Raw genomic sequence first — 19,134 nt, forward strand, 5'->3', positions numbered from 1 at the left:
ATACCGGTCTTGCACAGGTATTAAATTCTCCTTCCCAATCACAGACCAATGAGAGGAATTGTCACATCACAGAAGTAAACAACTTTAATCAGTATGAAAATGTGGGGCCATGTTAGGTGACATGCTGAAGAAATGTATGTCAGTAGGGGTGCCCCAGAATGAGTCTTTGTTACAATCAACTTTTTCAAAGGATATTATATTATGTATAATATATATTATATAATATATAGTGTATTATATATATATATATATATATATATATATGTTTTTTCTCAGTGCCTTATGGCTTGATGGTAGATGGGAGGAGCACAGGATGATAAAATGTGTTAAAAACTTGTTCCACAAATATTTTTCTCAAATATTTTTATCCTCTGACTGTACTAAAGTTTTACAATTTGGAAGTCTCCAAATTATAGCTTGTTTGCTCTCTACTTCCATCCTCTTCCTCTCCTTTTTTACAGCATGCTGGCTTCTCACCTCAAGAATCCAAGTAGGAGAGGGGTATACACTTAGCACATAGATAGGACTAACATACCTGAATTATTGTTACTCCTTAGCATTTGCTAAGATTCCCCTGTCTGGGAAGAAAACCCAGTATGAAGTGATCAACAGACTGAGCTGTTTTACACATGCCCCCTGAGGACTCACTCTTTCCCAAGTTCCATGGCAAATCCTAGGGCTCAAGAAAGATGACTAGGACCAGTCACTCCTATTCCTATGACTCTCAGAGTTTCTTAACATCTAAACTCATCTTTGGACAACTGCTTTCACACCAGGTCACCTAAAAAATTCTTGGAATTTTTGCCATCAAAAATTATGGGAAAATAAAATATAAAATCATAAAAGTGGACTGGTTATATCTATATTTCCCCCCTTGAGCTATAAATATGCCTACAATTTGGCATGCACTTATGCCAACCCTCATAATTTTCCCTATCCTCAGTCATTTCAAAATTGGCTTTTGGCCTTGGCTGATGTGGCTCAGTGGATTGGGAACTGGCCTGCAAACCAAAGGGTCACTGGTTCAATTCTCAGTCAGGCCACATGCCTGGGTGGCAGGCCAGGTCCCCTGCTAGAGGAAAACACACATTAATGTTTCTCTCCCTCTATTTCTCCTTCCCTTCCCCTCTGTCTAAAAATGAAATAAATAAAATCTTTAAAAAGATTGGCTTTTGAATAAAGCTGCTCAGAATTCTAGCCCCAGAAATCTCAGGATATCCTTCTAACCTTAACTGCCTGGTAGGCCTCAAACTGCAGGAATTGCCCTGTCTGGGAGAAAATTCCCACGACTTTTTTATACTGTGGGTTAATTCAGTTATTCATACCTCTGCACCCAAATTTGAAAGCCCACTATAGTGCAATTACCTTGGGCCCTGTAATTGCTAGTCCACTAGGTACGGAATTCTCATTCCTAACCAACTTCAAAGTGTGCATTTCTTCTCAGAAACTTGTTTATGAAAATGCAATTCTGACATTAACTGTCACAACCCTTTTCCATGTCCCACCACCAGAGAAGTAAAACTTTCACACCATTGCCTATGGCATGTTTCTAGTTGCCAAGCCAGAATCATGGACACTTCACTGGGTTCATTTGTTTGCTTTTTTATCTCAGGATTTGTGCGTCTGGCTGGAGGGGGTGGCCCCTGCTCAGGGCGAGTAGAAGTGCACTCTGGACATGACTGGACTCCAGTGTCTGATGCGAACTTTACGTGGCCCACTGCCCGGGTCATCTGTGCAGGACTGGGGTGCGGCAAAGCTGTGTCTGTCTTGGTGGATGTGCCTTTCAGAGAGTCAGATGGACAGGCGTGGGCTGAAGAGTTCCAGTGTGAGGGGCAGGAGCCTGAGCTCAGGATCTGCCCCAGAATGTCCTGTCCAGAAGGAGCTTGCCAGCACAGCGGGGCTGTTCAAGTTGTCTGTTCAGGTGAGATGCACAGGAGGACTTTAAACTCCCTGCATACTCTATTGGGGTCAGAACAACATGAGGTTTTGATAAAATCCTGTTTTGTCCTATCAGCATACACAGAAGTGCGGCTCATGAAAAATGGCACCTCTCAGTGTGAGGGACAAGTGGAGATGAATATTTCTGGAAGATGGAGAATGCTCTGTGCCTCTCACTGGAACATGGCCAATGCCAATGTGGTCTGTCGTCAGCTCAGCTGTGGAGTTGCCATCTCAACCCCAAAAGGAGCCAACTTTGTGGGAGGAGGTGACCAGATCTGGAAAGCCCAGTTTCACTGCTCAGGGACTGAGTCCTTCCTATGGAATTGTCCAATGACTGCCCTGGGCATTCCTGACTGTACCCCTGGGAACACAGCCTCTGTGATCTGTTCAGGTAAGAGAAAGAGAAGGGCTAGCTGGTACTAAGGATGTTTCTTGAGTGAATGTCCCTAAGAGCAGAAAGTTGGCAAAGTTGCCTTCAAAGGTAAGGTATTTCATGGTGAAATACGGTTCTTCTCATTTATTGTTCATTAATTTTTAGCCAAGGTAAGAAGTGTTAAGAGGAATAATGGTTTTCAAATAAACATTCTATTTAAGTATGATCGCAGACAATATATAAGTAATAAGTGTACACCTCAGTCATGTACACCACCCCAGGTTAATGAAGAGAACATTAGAAGCACCCAAGAAGTCAGCCTCCCCTCCCACCATTCACTCTAGCCTCCCTCCTCTCCAACACAAGACCACTTCTGTAACTTCTACTACATGGGATATTATTGTTCTTTTTTGAACTTTATATAAAATCATGAAATGTTTTTTGTGTGTGTCTAACTTCTTTGACTCCACATTATGTTTGGAATTCATTCATATTATTGCTTAAGCAGCAGTTTATTCATTTTGATTGCTATCAAGTATTCCATTGAATGATCACAGGACCATATATTGATCAATGCAACTGATGCTAAATTTGAGTTGTTTCCAAATCTTGATTGTTACAAACACAATGCTATAAATTACCATGACAATGATTGTTGGTACAGGTATGCATATTTATTTTGTATGTTTAATCCTTGGACTTTTATTTACTCTCTTAATGGTATGATGTTCTTTGTTGAGCCAAGTTCTGTTCATGAATATAATTTACCAACTATTTCTTGTATATTTAGGGTTTCTCATATCCTTTTTAAGAGAACTTTGCTTACCTGGAGATCACAAAATATTCTCCAAGAGTAACTTATAGAAGTTTAATTATTTTTCTTTCTAATATAATTGTACAATCCTTCTGGGGAGTGAGTATCTATATATGGTGTGAGATAAGGATCAAGTTTCACATTACTTAATGGATATCCAATTAACTCAGAATCTTTTTCTGAAAAAATTCTTTTCCCTACTACAGTGGCACCTTTATCATACACGGCATGCATCTCTGAGTCTTTTTCTAGTTTCTGTTCTGCTCCACTGTATCATTTGTCTATCCCTGTACTACTACCACACTTTCTTAGTTATTGTAACCCTACAGAAAGTCTAGCAAACTTTAAAGAAGTTACTTTATAATAACTTCTCTAACTTTGTTGCTTTTCTTTCCCATGTAAGTCATTCACCGTCTTTGGCTTAGCCTATGAATTTTAGAATCAGCTTGTCATTTGTCACCCCCCACAAAGTATGATGGCATTTTAGTTAAGATAAGATTTATTCTACACATGAATTTGAAGATAATTAACCTTGAAAATATTGAGTCTCCAAACTCATTTACATGGTATATCTCTCCATTCATTTAGGCCTTTATTTTCTCTCAGAGGTTTTACACATCTTCCACTAGGTTTTCACCTTGGCATTTTATGTTTCTGATGTTCTTAGTATTTCATTTTTTAAATGTATTTTATTGATTATGCTATTACAGTTGTCTTACTTTTTCCCCCCTTTATTCCGCTCCACCCTGTACCCCTACTCCCACCATCATTCCCCCACCTTAGTTCATGTCCATGGGTTGTACATAAAAGTTCTTTGGCTTCTCCATTTCCCATGCTATTCTTAACCTCCCCCTGTCTACTTTGCACCTACAATTTATGCTTCTTATTCCCTGGACCTTTTCCCACATTCTCCGTCTTCCTCATCCTGCTGATAACCCTCCTTGTCATCTCTATTTCTGTAAATCTGTTGCTATTCTAGTTGTTTGCTTAGTTCATTTTTGTTTTTGTTTTCTTAGGTCTGGTTGTTAATAGTTGGAGTTTGTTGTCATTTCACCCTTGGTATTTTTTATCTTCTTCTTCTTTGATAAGAACCTTAACATTTCATATAATAAGGGCTTGGTGATGATGAACTCCTTTAACTTGACCTTATCTGGGCAGCACTTTATCTGCCCTTCTATTCTAAATGATAACTTTGCTGGATAGAGTCATCTTGGATGTAGGTCCTTCCCTTTCATGACTTGGAATACTACTTCTTTCCAGCCCCTTCTTGGGGTTTCTTTTGAAGATTTCTTTTGAGAAATCAGCTGATGGTCTTATGGGATAAGAAGTCTTCTAGGAATAGAAGACTATATCCTTTTCCAGATTAGGTAAGTGCTCCTTCATTATGTTTTTAAATAAGGTTTTACTTTCTTGGTCTTCCTCTCCTCTTCTCTATAGGGGTCTGGCACCCCTATATCCTAATGTTGTAACATTTAAAGTTGTCCCAGAGGTTCCTAAGCCTCTCCCCATTTTTTTTTGAATGCTTGTTTCTTCATTCTGTTCTGGTTGAATGTTTCTTCCTTCTGCTCCAAGTTGTTGATTTGAGTCCCAGTTTCCTTCCCTTCACTGTCGGTTCCCTGTACATTTTCCCTTATTTCATTTTTCATAACCTTCACATTTTCTGTATTTTGCAACCATACTCAACTATTTCTCTGAGCATCCTGATTACCAGTGTTTTAAACTACGTATCTGAGAGGTTGGCTATCCCTTCATCACTTAGTTGTATTTTTTCTGGAGCATTGATCTGTTCTTTCATCTGGGCCATATTTTTGTGTGTGTGTTTTTGTGCCTGTTACATAGTAAGGGGCACAGCCTTAAGGGTTGTTAAAATGAGCTTTAGGTCGGGGTGACCCACGTGGCTGTGTTGTGGCACTGTATGTGGGGGAGGGGGTCCAATAAGGAACAATGTCACTTGTTGGGCTCTCAGCTGGCTTTTAGTCACTTCCTCCACTACCCACAAGCACATTGGGCCCTTCTAGTGCTAATTCCAAAATGGGTGTATTGTGTATGTTCTGGGACCCTGTCAGTCTCTCCAATGAACTTTCCTGTGAGGCTGCAAGTTTCTCTTGCTGCCTCAACCCCCACAGGTTTTTTCAGTCAGAGGTTTTGAGGCTATATTTCCCCACACTGAAACCCTGGATTGCAGGATCTGTCTCACTCCCCAGTTTTTTCTCCTGATTTATCCACATGCAAATGTGAGGCCACCCTCTCTGCCAGTTGCCACCCAGTCCTTGAAGTGCCACCTTGTCATGAGTCCTCTCCACCCCAGTTGCCAATCTCCCCCGCTTCTAATGGCCTGCATGAATGTTTCTTCTTTAACAACTTGGTTGTAGGACTTCCATACAGTTCTGGCAGTTCTGGTTATTTTGTCTTTTAAAATTTGTTGTTGTCCTTCTTTTGGTTGTGGGAGGGGACAAAGTGTATCTACTTTCATCTCCATCTTGGCCAAAAGTCACCTGCTATTCTTAGTATTTCTTTTAGTGAAAATGTCTTAGGAATGGATTCTCTCTGAATTGTTTTCACCTTTTATATGTCTATATTTTTATTTTTGAAACTGACAGAAAATTTGCAAAAATAAAAATTCCCAGATAACCCCTACCCACATTCCACCAATGTTAGTATCTTACCATAATTTCTCTCTCCCTCTCTTTTGCTTCCTCTCTCCCTCTCCTGTACCATTCCTCCCCAAATATGTAAAATCATTCTGAATTAGTAGGTAAAATTGGCAGGTTGCATACAGAGTATACCTTTACCTTTAAAATACTTCAAAGAATTCTCTTATAAGCAGAGTACAATGACCACATTCAAGAAATGAACATTGTTATAATACTATTATCAAGTCCATAAACTTTATTTAGATTTTGCTGAGTGATCCAATGATGTTTAGCTGTTGTCACAGCTAAAAGAAGATTTGAGTAATGTGCTGCACTCAGTTCTCATGTCCATTTAGTCTCCTTTAGTATGGAGCACTTTCTGAATCTTTATATTTCATAACACTGGTCTTTTTAAAGAATACAGGCCAATTTTTATGTAGAATTTCCCTCAATTTCAGCTGCAACAATACACAGGAGAATAAAATAAAGTAGAAGCACAGTAAATTGATATTGGAGTTCATCCCACATAAATTGACTTTGACTTTTTTTCCTAAATAAAAATTGAAAAGACAACATCTGCCAAATCAATCACAAAATACCAATCTTTCCTAATTTGTTGTACAGCTTGAGCTGTTAATATACTGATACAGCTATGCTATAGTGAATACTCTCTTAAGATTTCTGTGATCCACAGTTAGTCTACAGGATTCATCGGTTTTCCTCAAAGGTCATACTAGACAAAACCTTATATAAGGCCTAATTTCTTTTGTTTTTATTATTGTTCAGTTACAGTTCTCCTGCCTTTTTCCCCATTGCTAACCCCTGCCCAGTCTCACCCCACTCCCACAGTCTATCCCCCACCATTGTCCATGCCCATGAGTCCTTTATTCCTGCTCCTTTGCTTGTTCCTTCTCCTTCTTTCCCCTGTTACCTGCTTCACTGTCCCTTCTGGTCACTGTCAGTTTGTGCTTTATTTCAATGTCTCTGGTTATATTTTGCTTGCTTGTTTGTTTTGCTGATTAGGTTCCACTTATAGGTGAGATCATATGTTATTTGTCTTTCATAAACAAATCAACAAACAAGTGCTAGAGAGGCTGTGGAGAAAAGGGAACCCTGGTGCACTGTTGGTGGGAATGCAGACTGGTGCAGCCACTGTGGAAAACAGTATGGAATTTCCTCGGAAAACTAAAACTGGAACTGCCTTTTGATCTTTTGTATTTCTGTGGTATCAACTCTACTTTCTCCTCTTTTATTTCTGATTTTCTGTGTTTGAGTCCTCTCTCTTTTTTCTTGATGAGTCTGGTTAAAGGTTTGTTGATTTGTTTATCTTTTCAAAGAACAAGCTCATGGTTTTGTTGAACCTTTGGATTGTTCTTTTAGATTCTATGTCATTTAATTCTGCTCTGATCTTGATTATTTCCTTCCTTGTCCTTACTCTGGATTGTCTTTGTTGTTGTTCTTCCAGGTCTTGCAGGTGTAAGGTTAGGTTGTTTATTTGATATGTTTCTATTTTTTTTTTGGTAGGTCTGTATTGCTATGAACTTCCTTCTCAGGACAGCCTTCACTGTGTCCTGAGACCTCAGGATGTGCCTGAGACCCAAGCGCATCCTGAGACACATTCCATAGGTTTTGGACTGTTGTGAGTTCATTTTATTTGTTTCCAGAAACTTTTTGATTTCTTCCTTGATCTCACTCTTAATGTATCCATTGTTTAATGGCATGCTATTCAGTCTCCATGAATTTGAGTGTTTTTTCTTTATTTTTTCCCTTGAGGTTGTTTTGTAGTTTCAGTCCCTTGTGGTTAAAGAAAATGTTTGATAAGATTTCCATTTTCTTGAATTTGTTGAGGCTTGCTTTGTGCCCTATCACATAATCTATGTTTGAAAAAGTCCCATGTGCATTTGAAAAGAATGTGTATTTTGCTTCTTTGGAATGAAATGACATATATATATATAATCAGTTAAGTTCATTTGATCTAGGCTATTGTCCAATCCCACAATACCTTTGTTGATATTTTGTGCAACGCTTTCAAAAAGTACTGATATATTCTAGTTTTTTCTAAACTCATATTTAATGCAATGCTGGCTTAAAAAAGCATTTTGGCATTGTCACAAGCAGAACACTCCATTAAAAAAAGTGAACTCTAATATTATAACATTACTCTTAACTCACAGCTTTCATCTCAGAACCCAACCCTAGGTTATTCAGAAATTCAGAACTTTCAGCCAAAATGGAGGCATATTAGATACACTGTACCTCCTTGCACAACCAAAAGAAGGATAAGAACTAATTAAAAAAAAACATAACTGCCAGAAAATTGAACTGCATAAAAGTCCAAAAACCAAAAGAGTTCAAGAAGAAATATTCACCCAACCAGTAAGAGGGGTGAAGATGGTAAGCCAGGGTATAGAGAGCTTGTGGAAAGGCTGCAGCTGGCAGAGTAGGCTGGCAGCAGTTGGCAGAGCAGGAAGTCCCATGTTTGTATGCAGATAAACCGGGAGGGATAACTGGGGTGCAAGACATATTTCCCCAGCATCCCAGTTTGGGGAAACAAAGCCTCAAAACCTATGAATGAAAAAACCTTTGGGGGTTTAGGTGACAAGAGAAATTCCCAGCCTCACAGGAGAGTGTGTTGGAGAGACCCACAGGGTCCCAGAATGTACACAGTACCACCCATCTGGGAATCAGCACCAGAAAGGTCCATTTGCTTGTGGGTAGTGGAGGAAGTGACTGAAAGCCTACTGAGAGCTGAGCAAGTAGCATTGTTTTCCCTCAGACCCCTCCCTTACATAAATACCACAATGCAGTGACCTGGATTGCCCTGTCCCAGCATATACCTAAGGTTCCACCCATACTACATAACAGGTGCAACCAAACAAAAAAAAACATATGGCCCATATGAAAGAACAGATCAAACCTCTAGAAAAAAATACAACTAAGTGATGAAGAGATAGCCAACCTATAGGATGCAAAATTCAAAACTCATGATCAGGATTCTCACAGAAATGGCTGAGTATGGTTGCAAAATAGAGGAAATAGTGAAGGCTATGCAAAGTGGAATGAAGAAAAATGTACAGGGAACCAACAGTGATAGTAAGGAAACCAGGACTCAAATCAATGATTTGGACAAAGGAAAAAAGAAACATTCAACCAGAACAGAATGAAGAAACAAGAATTCACAAAAATGAAGAGAGGGTTAGGAACCTCTGGGACAACTTTAAACATTCTGACATCCAAATTGTAGGAGTGTCAGGAGGAGAAGAGGAAGAGCAAGAAAGTAAAAACTTATTTGAAAACATAGTGAAGGAGCACTTACCTAATCTGGCAAAGGAAATAGTCTTCCAGGAAATCCAGGAAGCTCAGAGAGTCCCAAAAAAGTTAAACTCAAGGTAGCTCACACCAAGCACATTATAATTACATTACCCAAGATTAAAGATAAGAAGAGAATCTCAAAAGTAGCAAGAGGAAAGGAAACAGTTACCTATCAAGGAGTTCCCATAAGGCCATCAGCTGGTTTTTCAAAAGAAACTTTGCAGGCAAGAAGGGGCTGGAAAGTATTCCAAGTCATGAAAGGCAAAGACCTACATCCAACATGACTCTATCCAGCAAAGCTATCATTTAGAATAGAAGGGCAGACAAAGTGCTTCTCAGATAAGGTCAAGTTAAAGGAGTTCATCATCACTGAGCCCTTATCATATGAAATGTTTAAGGTACTTATCTAAGGAAAACAAGAAGATAAAAAATACCAACAGTGAAATGACAACATACTCACAACTATCAATGACTGAACCTGAAAAGAAAAATAAAAACAACCTAAGCAAACCACTAGAACAGAAACAGAGACACAGAAATAGAGATGACATGGAGGCTTATCAGTCGGGGAGGGGAGAATGGGGATAAATGTACAGAGAATAAGTAACATAAATGGTAAGTACAAAGTAGACAGGGGGAGTTAAGAAAAGTATAGGAAATGGAGAGGCCAAAAAACTTATATGTACAACCCATGGACATGAACTAAGGTGGGGGAATGATGGTATGAGTGGAGGAGAATAAAGGAAAGAAAAAAATGGGACAACTGTAATAATATAATCAATAAAATATAGTTTTTAAAAAATAAAATAAATTTACTGTTCTTCAACCATACTCACCCTCTAACTTTTTCTGTAGGAAATCAGACCCAGGTGCTACCCCAGTGCAAATCCTTTTCTGAACCAGAAGGCTCTGCACCCTCAGAGGACAGCACTGCCAACTGCTCAGGTGAGGGCTCCCACAAGACCAGAAAACCCTTCCCTTTGCCTGACTAATGCACCACTGACCTGATTCTCTCTCCTCAGGCAGTGCACAGGTCCGCCTGGTGGCGGGGGGCAGTCGCTGTGCTGGCAGGGTGGAGATCCTTCACCAGGGCTCCTGGGGCACCATCTGTGATGACAGCTGGGACCTGAACGATGCCCAGGTGGTGTGCAGACAGCTGGGCTGTGGGGAAGCCCTCAATGCCACAGTCTCTGCTCACTTCGGGGAAGGATCAGACCAGATCTGGCTGGATGACGTGAACTGCACAGGAAGGGAGTCCCACCTATGGAAGTGTCCTTCCCATGGCTGGGGACAGCACAACTGCTGGCACAAGGAGGATGTGGGGGTCATCTGCTCAGGTCAGTGCTGCACATTGTTCATTGGCTGTAGAGGAAATGGGAACCCTCGAGGGTGAGTCTGAGCCCTGACGGGTGTTGCTTAAAGGGCTAGGGGAGAAGGAAGCTTCCTTCCACAGGGCCTCTCTGACTAGCAGTTATGGCAATTGGTGCTTTCCTTTCCTCCTTCAGCAGCTGGGGCTCTGGTTCTTCCTTCTCAGCAATATTTTCTGATAAAGCCATTTTTTACAGAGTTTCCATTAAAAACAGGGTTCACTCTTCAGTTGCTTATGGCAGTAAAATCTTGTGATTTTTACTCCATTTACTGATGCCATAATGAATTACCATGTGGTTGAAAACAACACAAATTTATTATTTTATAATTCTCTACATTAGAAATATGACAAAGGTCTCACTGGGCTGACACCAATGTGTCCACAGGGCTGCATTCCTTCTGGAGACTCCAGGGAAGACTTCCTTTCCCTGGTTTTTCTACTTTCCAAAGCTGGAGTGCATTCATTCCCAGGCTCCATGTTCCCTTTTTTTTTCTTCAAACAAACAAGATTTCCTCCCTCTGACCATTATTCCTTAGACACATATCCTTCTGAACTGAAGTAAAGAAAGTTTATTTGTTTTTCAAGACAATGGATCTAAGGATATGATTAGACTGAACTTGCCTGTTTAATGTGCTATATCTCAGGTTGATCTCACCATCCCAAGGTCCTTATCTTAATAATAACCACAGAGTCCATTTCCCATAAAAGGTAAATTTCACAGGTTCCATGCGGCAGGATGTAGAAATCTTTGTGGGTCCATTATTACACCTACCACACACTATACGCACTCCCTTCCACATACTCTGTCAGAAGTTTCGTCAGGAAGCAGGATTCAGCTTTCCCTGCAGAGGGCCCAGGCTGGTGTTCCTCTCTGTTCATGTTCCACTACATCACTGTGGTAGAGATAGACAGACACAAAAGGACAAAGTCAGGGAAAAGGGATACAATTTTCAGTCTTGCCACTCAGTGGCAGTCTCCTCAGCAGAGTCAGTGATGAGTGTTCACTTCCTCTGGGAGAGAGAAAGAATACAGAGCTTTGAATGGACCACTCACTGTGCCCTGCTTCTGCCTTTCACTTTTAGAGTTCCTGGCCCTGAGGATGGTGAACGAGAACCAGGAGTGTGCTGGGTGGCTGGAAGTCTTCTACAATGGGACCTGGGGCAGTGTCTGCCGCAGCCCCATGGAAGCCATGACCTTGTCCATAATCTGCAGACACCTTGGCTGTGGGGACAGTGGGACCCTTAACACTTCTGTTTATTATAGGGAAGGTTCTAGACCCCGGTGGGTGGATGGAATCCAGTGTCGGAACACTGATATGTCTCTCTGGCAGTGTCCTTCTGGCCCTTGGAAATATAGTTCATGCAGTCCAAAGGAGGAAGCTTACATCACATGTGCAGGTATTTACTGTCTGCTTCTATGTGTCTGTCCCACACATGTGGGATGCTGTTAGTGATATTGATATTTTCAAACCTAAGGGATGACTTCAAGATGAGTGTACAATATAAAGATGATGTAATCCACATGCTGCAATCTGGTTTCAAAGAAAAAATGAGAAAACCTGTGCTCATAGCAATTTATGTGGAAAATATCAAAGAGATTGGCAAAAAAATGTTGGGTACTATTAGTATACTGATAACCTTTCTTAGGAATTGCTAACTAATAAGGGGTAATTAATAGATATGCCCAGCACCTAAGGTAAGGGGAAGAGCAAAGAATCAATCCTGATTGCTTCACCCCTTAAACTCATGATATTTTACTCTGAAATGCACCTATACCACTTAGACTACTTCTCAAGTCAGTCTATTGGTTGATAGTGATTGAATGCTCATAGGTACAAATTTATACTTAAGAAAAGAGGACAGAAAAAAGAAAAATTATAGTCATGGCTCTCATAGAGCTTACAATCCAGTCCTGAAAATTCTCATGAGGCAGAAGTTTCAAGTGTCATGAAAAATGAGAAAGTGCGTGGATGTGTGTAATGGGACAAATGAAGAAATCATATTTGGATGGACACCTACAGGATGAGCGTGAGTTTCTCAAAGGAAGAAAGTGGACAGATCATTTGGGTGATTGTAAATACTGAGTTGGAAGAGGACATGGAATATTTGAGGTACTGAGAACATTCCATCATGGCCAAAGCAGAAACAGGGTGAAGGAGAGTGATAGCAAAGGAAGAGCTTGGAAAGATGAGCAAAGTGAAGACCTCACTTAGGTAGGACCCATGAAATAATCCTGTTATGGAAGTTTTTTTGTTTGTTTTGTTTTGTTATTTACTTCTTGGCTGCCAATCGTGGAGAACAGCTGGGAGGTCGGTGGCCTCATTCCCAATATTTTTCTGCTTGAATCTGTCTCATTTAAGAGCCTCTCAGTACATTGGTCTTTTTGGCTGATCCTTCCTCTTCTAAGTTTTCTCCTTTATTATTGTGTACTCTGCTCCCTGATTCCATTCTCCCAAAATCTTCTGCAGAGCTTTTTGGAGTGTGGAGCCCAGTCATTTACAATTTCTCTTATTCTCCCAATTCTCCCTTCACTTCTATATTCAGATCAAACCTGACTCTTCCTGGAAACAATGATTTTTCCTATCAATTAGAGGCAGTGTGTTTCTCTTCCAACACACTTTTTCCTGTGCTGAGATTTGAATTAGGCATGCTCCTCGCTCTCAGTTGCCATTTTCAACAATTCCTCTTCTGTGTTTCTTCTCAACATCACATTACATTGAAACTAATACCATGAGGCAATACCACTTCTGTCTGCTGCTAGAAAGGTTTTGGCTCCACCATTCCTCAGAATCAGTAAGAAAATAATATATAACAAACCTTTCTGTCTTCATTATTCTTGACCTTTCAGCAGCTTTCAACAGGTTGACTTCTCTTTCCTTCTCAAATTTTTTTTTTGCCTTTTGATGATCCACTGTCATCACCCAATCTTCTGCTCATTGCTCCCCCACCCCCTGCCTTGCCCACTAAAGACTGTAGCACCAGACTCATGAGTTTCTTCATCTATGTCTTCTTACTCCTGGAACCATTAGTAGTTACTACAACATACCTAAATGCAACTAAGGCAACTATCCTGGCCTTCAGTTTGTTGAATTCCTCATTTCTAAGCACCTTCCCTTCCATCCAAACTCTCTGGCTATGCATACCCTACCAACCATCAGTAACTGTACACCTTGAAACCTCGATTTCTTTATTCCATTCTCTGTCTTTCCTACTTATCCTATGGTTCATAAACTTTAATGATCCTTTTCCAATAATTGTCATCTTCATGGAGATACCCAATATTCCCACTATTGATTTTACTTACTCTCTCTCCTCATGTCTTCACACTTTTCTTAGCCAGATTACATAATATGATCTAACATTATAATCATTTTCTTTTAATTATACACAACACTCTTGCCTCCTTTTTGTCACTCTTAATGGACACACACATGAACATGGTTGAAGTCAACTACCTAACTACTCTTTGCCTGTACTAGACTAATAAGGCAAGAAAAGAACACACAGCACATTGCTAGTCTATTTTTGAATTCATGGGCACAATCTCTAATGAGCATTCCACCACTGCCCTGAAGTTCTACTGTACTCCTCCAATATGTGTGCTTGTTCTATCTTTAAAATTATATCTTACATAGGGTGTGTTCTCCTCCCACTCTCAAAACCTGATTCCTACTACCCATTCTCAAAATCAGGATCTTGCATCTTACCTCACTGAGAAATTAGTACACAAACAACTCCTCATCTTCATCTCAGCACATCTACCAACTTGTGGCCTGTGCATAGACTCTCTTCTTGGCTCAAGTATCAGTGGCCTTGGTCCTTATCTTAGGCCAGTTCTTATTCTCCAGCCATAGATTTTAATCACACTCATCTTGTCAAAGTCTTCAGATCTTCAATTATGACCTCTTCCTCAGCACCATCAACTTCTCCTTGTTTCTTGGTATGGCCTCAAGTGTCTCACATCATAAAAAATACCTGAATAAACAACATTCATCCTCATCCTAGATTCTGTCCCTAGCTACTACCTCAGCCCTTCATTTTTTCTGCACCATAGCCATGTTTTCAAAAGTATGGCCATTAATCACTCACTGTATCCACACTTGTGTGTCTCACACCATTCCTACATTATCCATTTAAGGTTTTGGCTCCACCATTCCTCAGAATCAGTAAGAAAATAATATATAACAAACCTTTTTGTCTTCATTATTCTTGACCTTTCAGCAGCTTTCAACAGGTTGACTTCTCTTTCCTTCTCAAATTTTTTTTTTTTGCCTTTTGATGATCCCTCTATCTCACTGATTGGTCTCCTTATTGTTCTACCTCATTGATTGTTGATCTTATTTGTACGGATTTGAAACTCCTGTGCTCAGCCTCTAGATTTTAGATACTCTTAGGGCTCAGTATCACACTCTTTCCTCTTCCTTAGCTGTACTTCCTTCCTAAGGCCCATGGCCTAAATGACTTCTGTATACTGACAGCAAACTCCACAACGGTTCTTTGCCATTAATTCCACAATCATATTTTTTATTGGCGACCTGACATCTCCACTGAATATTAATGGGCCACTCAAATTTATTCCAAAGTAGGATTTTTTATTTAATCTTTCTTGTATTTTTTCATTATTATTTAGTCCCTTATACCTCCATTCCCCCATCAATCACCATACTGTTGTCCATGAGTCCTTTTTCGTGTGTGCTCAGTCCTCTACCCCTACTTCCCCCAACATAACTGTCAAAAAGCAGGATGTTTTATTCCACCTGCTCAATCCCTGTACCTAAATATTTCCTGCCTACTATATATCTCAGTTCATTTAATGTCACTACCATTACTTAAGCTCTATAGATAGAAGTCTATCTTCATTTCTTTCACTTCTCTTCCCCTTTACTCCAATGGAACAGCAATTCTGTCAGCTCTTTCTTCAAATATATCCTTAATCCTTTTACTCTTTCTATTTTCATTATCATCTTCATCCAGAAAAAAACAACTCTTTCTTGGATTAACCAACATTTTCTAGTGGTCACCTAGGTTCACTCCTTCTCTTCCATAATATATTTTTTTCTCTGTCAGCCAAAGAAAAGTTTTTAAATTTATTTTGTATATTTTTTCTTTTCTTCTTTTCATTTCATTTCTTTTTTTCTCAGCTACCACTTGCTTTCTATTGAGGTTAAGATGAAGCTCAGATTTCTTAACACTGGTTGACAAAATCATACATGTTCTTTTCCCTACCCACCACTCAGCCCTTCTCTCCTATCACTCAACCACTCAGTGGGGATGGATATTGACTCTCTTTGTATTCATGAAATAAGCAGCAAGAGGGAAGTATAGGAAGGCAGGCTGGCTATCCTTTAATTGGCATTCTTTACCAGATGATGGTATTATTAATCTTATGACCTTGCACCAGCTGTTCTATCTGCCTTACTTGCCTGTCAACTTCTTATCATTCAGTTCTCACTTTAAATATTATTTCATTGTTTAGGCCCTCACATCAATTTCAGTGGTATTACCTCTCCCAAAATTCTTTAGGATATACTCCTGACATTTAGTGTGTATCCCTGAACACACTGATTACTTTTCTCAATATCTCTCCTGTATGATTCCAACTCCTCTGGCATATGAACTTTACATTTCATAGCATAATTTATGGATCTCATAATACTTTTTACCATATGAAGTCATCATTTATTCATTTTTATGTTTATTATACATCTATCATATTAATTTGATAATCCCATAGAATCAAGGACTTTGACTGGCTTTTGTATTCATCACAGTATATCCAGTGCTGAACAGCACCTGACATACAACAGACACTCACACAGAGTTTTGGAATAAATTAATAACCTGCTTGTGTAGTCAACATTATAAGTATTTTTTCTTTTTTAAGTATATTTTATTAATTATGCTATTACAGTTGTCCTGCAACCCCCACCCTCCAGCATTACCACTCCCATTAATTCACGTCCATGGGTTGCACATATAAGTTCTTTGGCTTCTCTATTTCCTGTACTATTCTCAACTCCCCCTGTCTATTTTATATCTACCAATTATACTTCTTATTCCCTGTAACTTTTCCACCCATTCTCCCCCTCCCCCTCCTCATTGATAACCCTCCATGTGATATCCATTTCTGTGATTCTGCTCCTGTTCTAGTTGTTTGCTTAGTTTGTTTGTTTGTTTGTTTTTAGGTGGGGGATTAGGTTCAGTTGTTGATAATTGTGAGTTTGTTGTCATTTTACTGTTCAGAGTTTTGAATCTTCTTCTATTTCTTTGATTAGTCCCTTTAACAGTTCATATAATAAGGGCTTGGTAATTAAGAACTTCTTTAACTTGACCTTATCTGGAAAGCACTTTATCTGCCCCTCCATTCTAAATGATAGCTTTGCCAGATAGAGTAATCTCGGATGTAGTTCCTTGCTTTTCATGACTTCAAATAATTCTTTCCAACCCATTCTTGCCTGTAAGTTTTCTTTTGAGAAATCAGCTGATAGTCTTATGGACACTCCCTCGTAGGTAACGCTCTCCTTTCCTCTTGGGGCTTTTGAGATTCTCTCCCTTATCTTTCTGTTGTGTAACTTCATTATGTTGTGCCTTGGTGTGTTTTTCCTTGGGTCCACTTTCTTTGGGACTCTCTGACCTTCCTGGACTTCCTGGAAGTCTATTTCCCTCACCAGATTGGGGAAGTTTTCCTACATTGTTTGTTCAAATAAGTTTTCAAAATCTTGCTCTTCCTCTTCTCCTTCTGGCACCCCTATGATTCAGATGTTGGAACACTTAAAGTTGTCCCAGATGTTCCTAAGTCTCTCTTCATTTTTTTTGCATTCTTGTTTCTTCATTCTGTTCCCATTAAATGCTTATTTCTTCCTTTTGTTTTAAGTCATTGATTTGAGTCCTGGTGCCCTTCCCTTCACTTTTGGTTCCCTATATATTTTCCTTCATTTCACTTTGTTATAGCCTTCATTTCTTCTTTCATTTTGCAAATGAGTTCAATCAATTCTGTGAGCATCCTGATTGCCAGTGTTTTGAACTCTGTATCAGAGAGCTTATCTATCTCCTCATCGCTTAGCCCTCTTTTCTGTAATTTTGACCTGTTCATTCATTTAGGCCATACTTCTTTGTCTCAGTGCACCTGCTATGTTGTAATGGGTGATGCCTTAGGTAATCACCAGGGTGGGGCAACCCTCTTTGCTACACTGTGGTACTGTCTGTAGGGGAGGGGTCAGAGAGGGAATAATGCCACTGGCTCACTTGCTCATCTCTAGCCCCATTTCCAACCAACTTTCCTGTGATACTGGGATTTTCTCCCACCTTCACAACCCCCACAGGATTCTACATCCAGAGGTTTTGAGTCTTTAGTTTCCTGGTCAGCCAGCCCCCACCTCATCCGCATGGTCTGCTGCCTTACAGCAGGTCCTCTCGGCCCGTCTGCCTGTCTCTGCTCCTCCTTCTGTTATGGATGAATGTTTCTTTAACTCCTTGGTTGTTGGAGTTCCACGCCCATTCAGGGCACATCTGAGAATCAACAAATAAATGCATAAATAAGTGGAACAACAAATTGAGATTTCTGTCTCTTTCATCAAGAAAGAAAGAAAGAAAGAATCCTTTCAGTACAAAATAAACAAAGGAGTATTGTAGGGGGAATATATATGTATAATTGTGACTTAAAATAGCTTGCAGAAGTCAAAGCTGACCGCTAAAGATATGGCAGTGACTTTTCTTAATATGGGAAACACAGAACTTTATGGGAAGATATCTACAGATTCAGTTTGGGTATGTTAAATTCAAAGCGAATAAGTCCACTCAGGTAGAGATAGATATCATTAGGAAATCTGAATTTACAAAGAAAATCTGGGTAGGAGATACAAATTTGGAAGTTGTTATAGAGATGCTTACATCAGATTGGATGATACCATAGGAAAATAAATATTCCTAGGACAGAATCCAAGGAACATTAATGTTTAAAAACTGGGTAGAGCATTCTATGAACTGATATGAAATCTTATATGGAGCCAATGGACAAATAGGACCCAGAAAATATTGCATTTGGAAGCCATATTTTTAAAAAGTTTCAAGGAAAAGGGAATACTCGTATGTGTCAAATACTACTGAGATACTAAGTAAATGAGAACTGAAATGTGCCCATTAAATTCATTGTATATCATTGATTGTCCTAACTAGACCTCTTTTGAGGGTGGAGTGTTGAGCAGATGGTGGAAACCAGAAATAAAAATATCAAAAGGGTAAGGTGATGGGGAAAATACACACAACACTTTTGAGAAACTGTGAAGGGCAGAGAGTTGGAAGTAAGGTGCTAGAACATTGTATACAATGCTGGAAATGAATTTCTTTTAATTACCAAGTTGATTAATGTGTTGACCCATAGTAGGATGAACTGCCTTTAGAAGTGATGCTAGCACATTTCACTGTCTAGGTACACATTTGCCATTTGCAAACACAGCTGGAAACCATGTCACAGAGATTCTGTAATTAGGTTAATAAGCAGAAATGCCAGAGTAAATGTAGCCTGGTTATTGGCCTCATACTCTGGAGGACTTCCCATGGAAGAGGGAGGGGACTCACCATGAGCTGCTACAGGGCAAGGGGTCCTGACAAGATGGATGGAGGTTACCAGGAGGCAGGTTTTGATGTATTCTAAGTACAAGTATCATAAGAGATTCTATCCCTTCTGGAGGTCC

The 19,134-nt window shown here is 39.7% G+C and overlaps 1 protein-coding gene across 1 annotated transcript in view; it reads left to right on the plus strand.

Annotated features, from left to right (window-relative positions):
- Nucleotides 1-19,134, plus strand: part of LOC114513902 (antigen WC1.1-like) — a 109,911-nt gene that overhangs the window by 76,862 nt on the left and 13,915 nt on the right. Inside the window, exons 16-20 of the mRNA XM_036016952.1 lie at nucleotides 1,613-1,921; nucleotides 2,015-2,332; nucleotides 9,929-10,018; nucleotides 10,096-10,410; nucleotides 11,525-11,839. Of these exons, the coding sequence (XP_035872845.1) occupies nucleotides 1,613-1,921; nucleotides 2,015-2,332; nucleotides 9,929-10,018; nucleotides 10,096-10,410; nucleotides 11,525-11,839 (1,347 nt within the window). The remainder of the gene's footprint in view (nucleotides 1-1,612; nucleotides 1,922-2,014; nucleotides 2,333-9,928; nucleotides 10,019-10,095; nucleotides 10,411-11,524; nucleotides 11,840-19,134) is intronic.

The sequence above is a fragment of the Phyllostomus discolor genome, chromosome 2 (genome assembly GCF_004126475.2).
Source record: "Phyllostomus discolor isolate MPI-MPIP mPhyDis1 chromosome 2, mPhyDis1.pri.v3, whole genome shotgun sequence".
Taxonomy (NCBI): Eukaryota; Metazoa; Chordata; class Mammalia; order Chiroptera; family Phyllostomidae; genus Phyllostomus; species Phyllostomus discolor.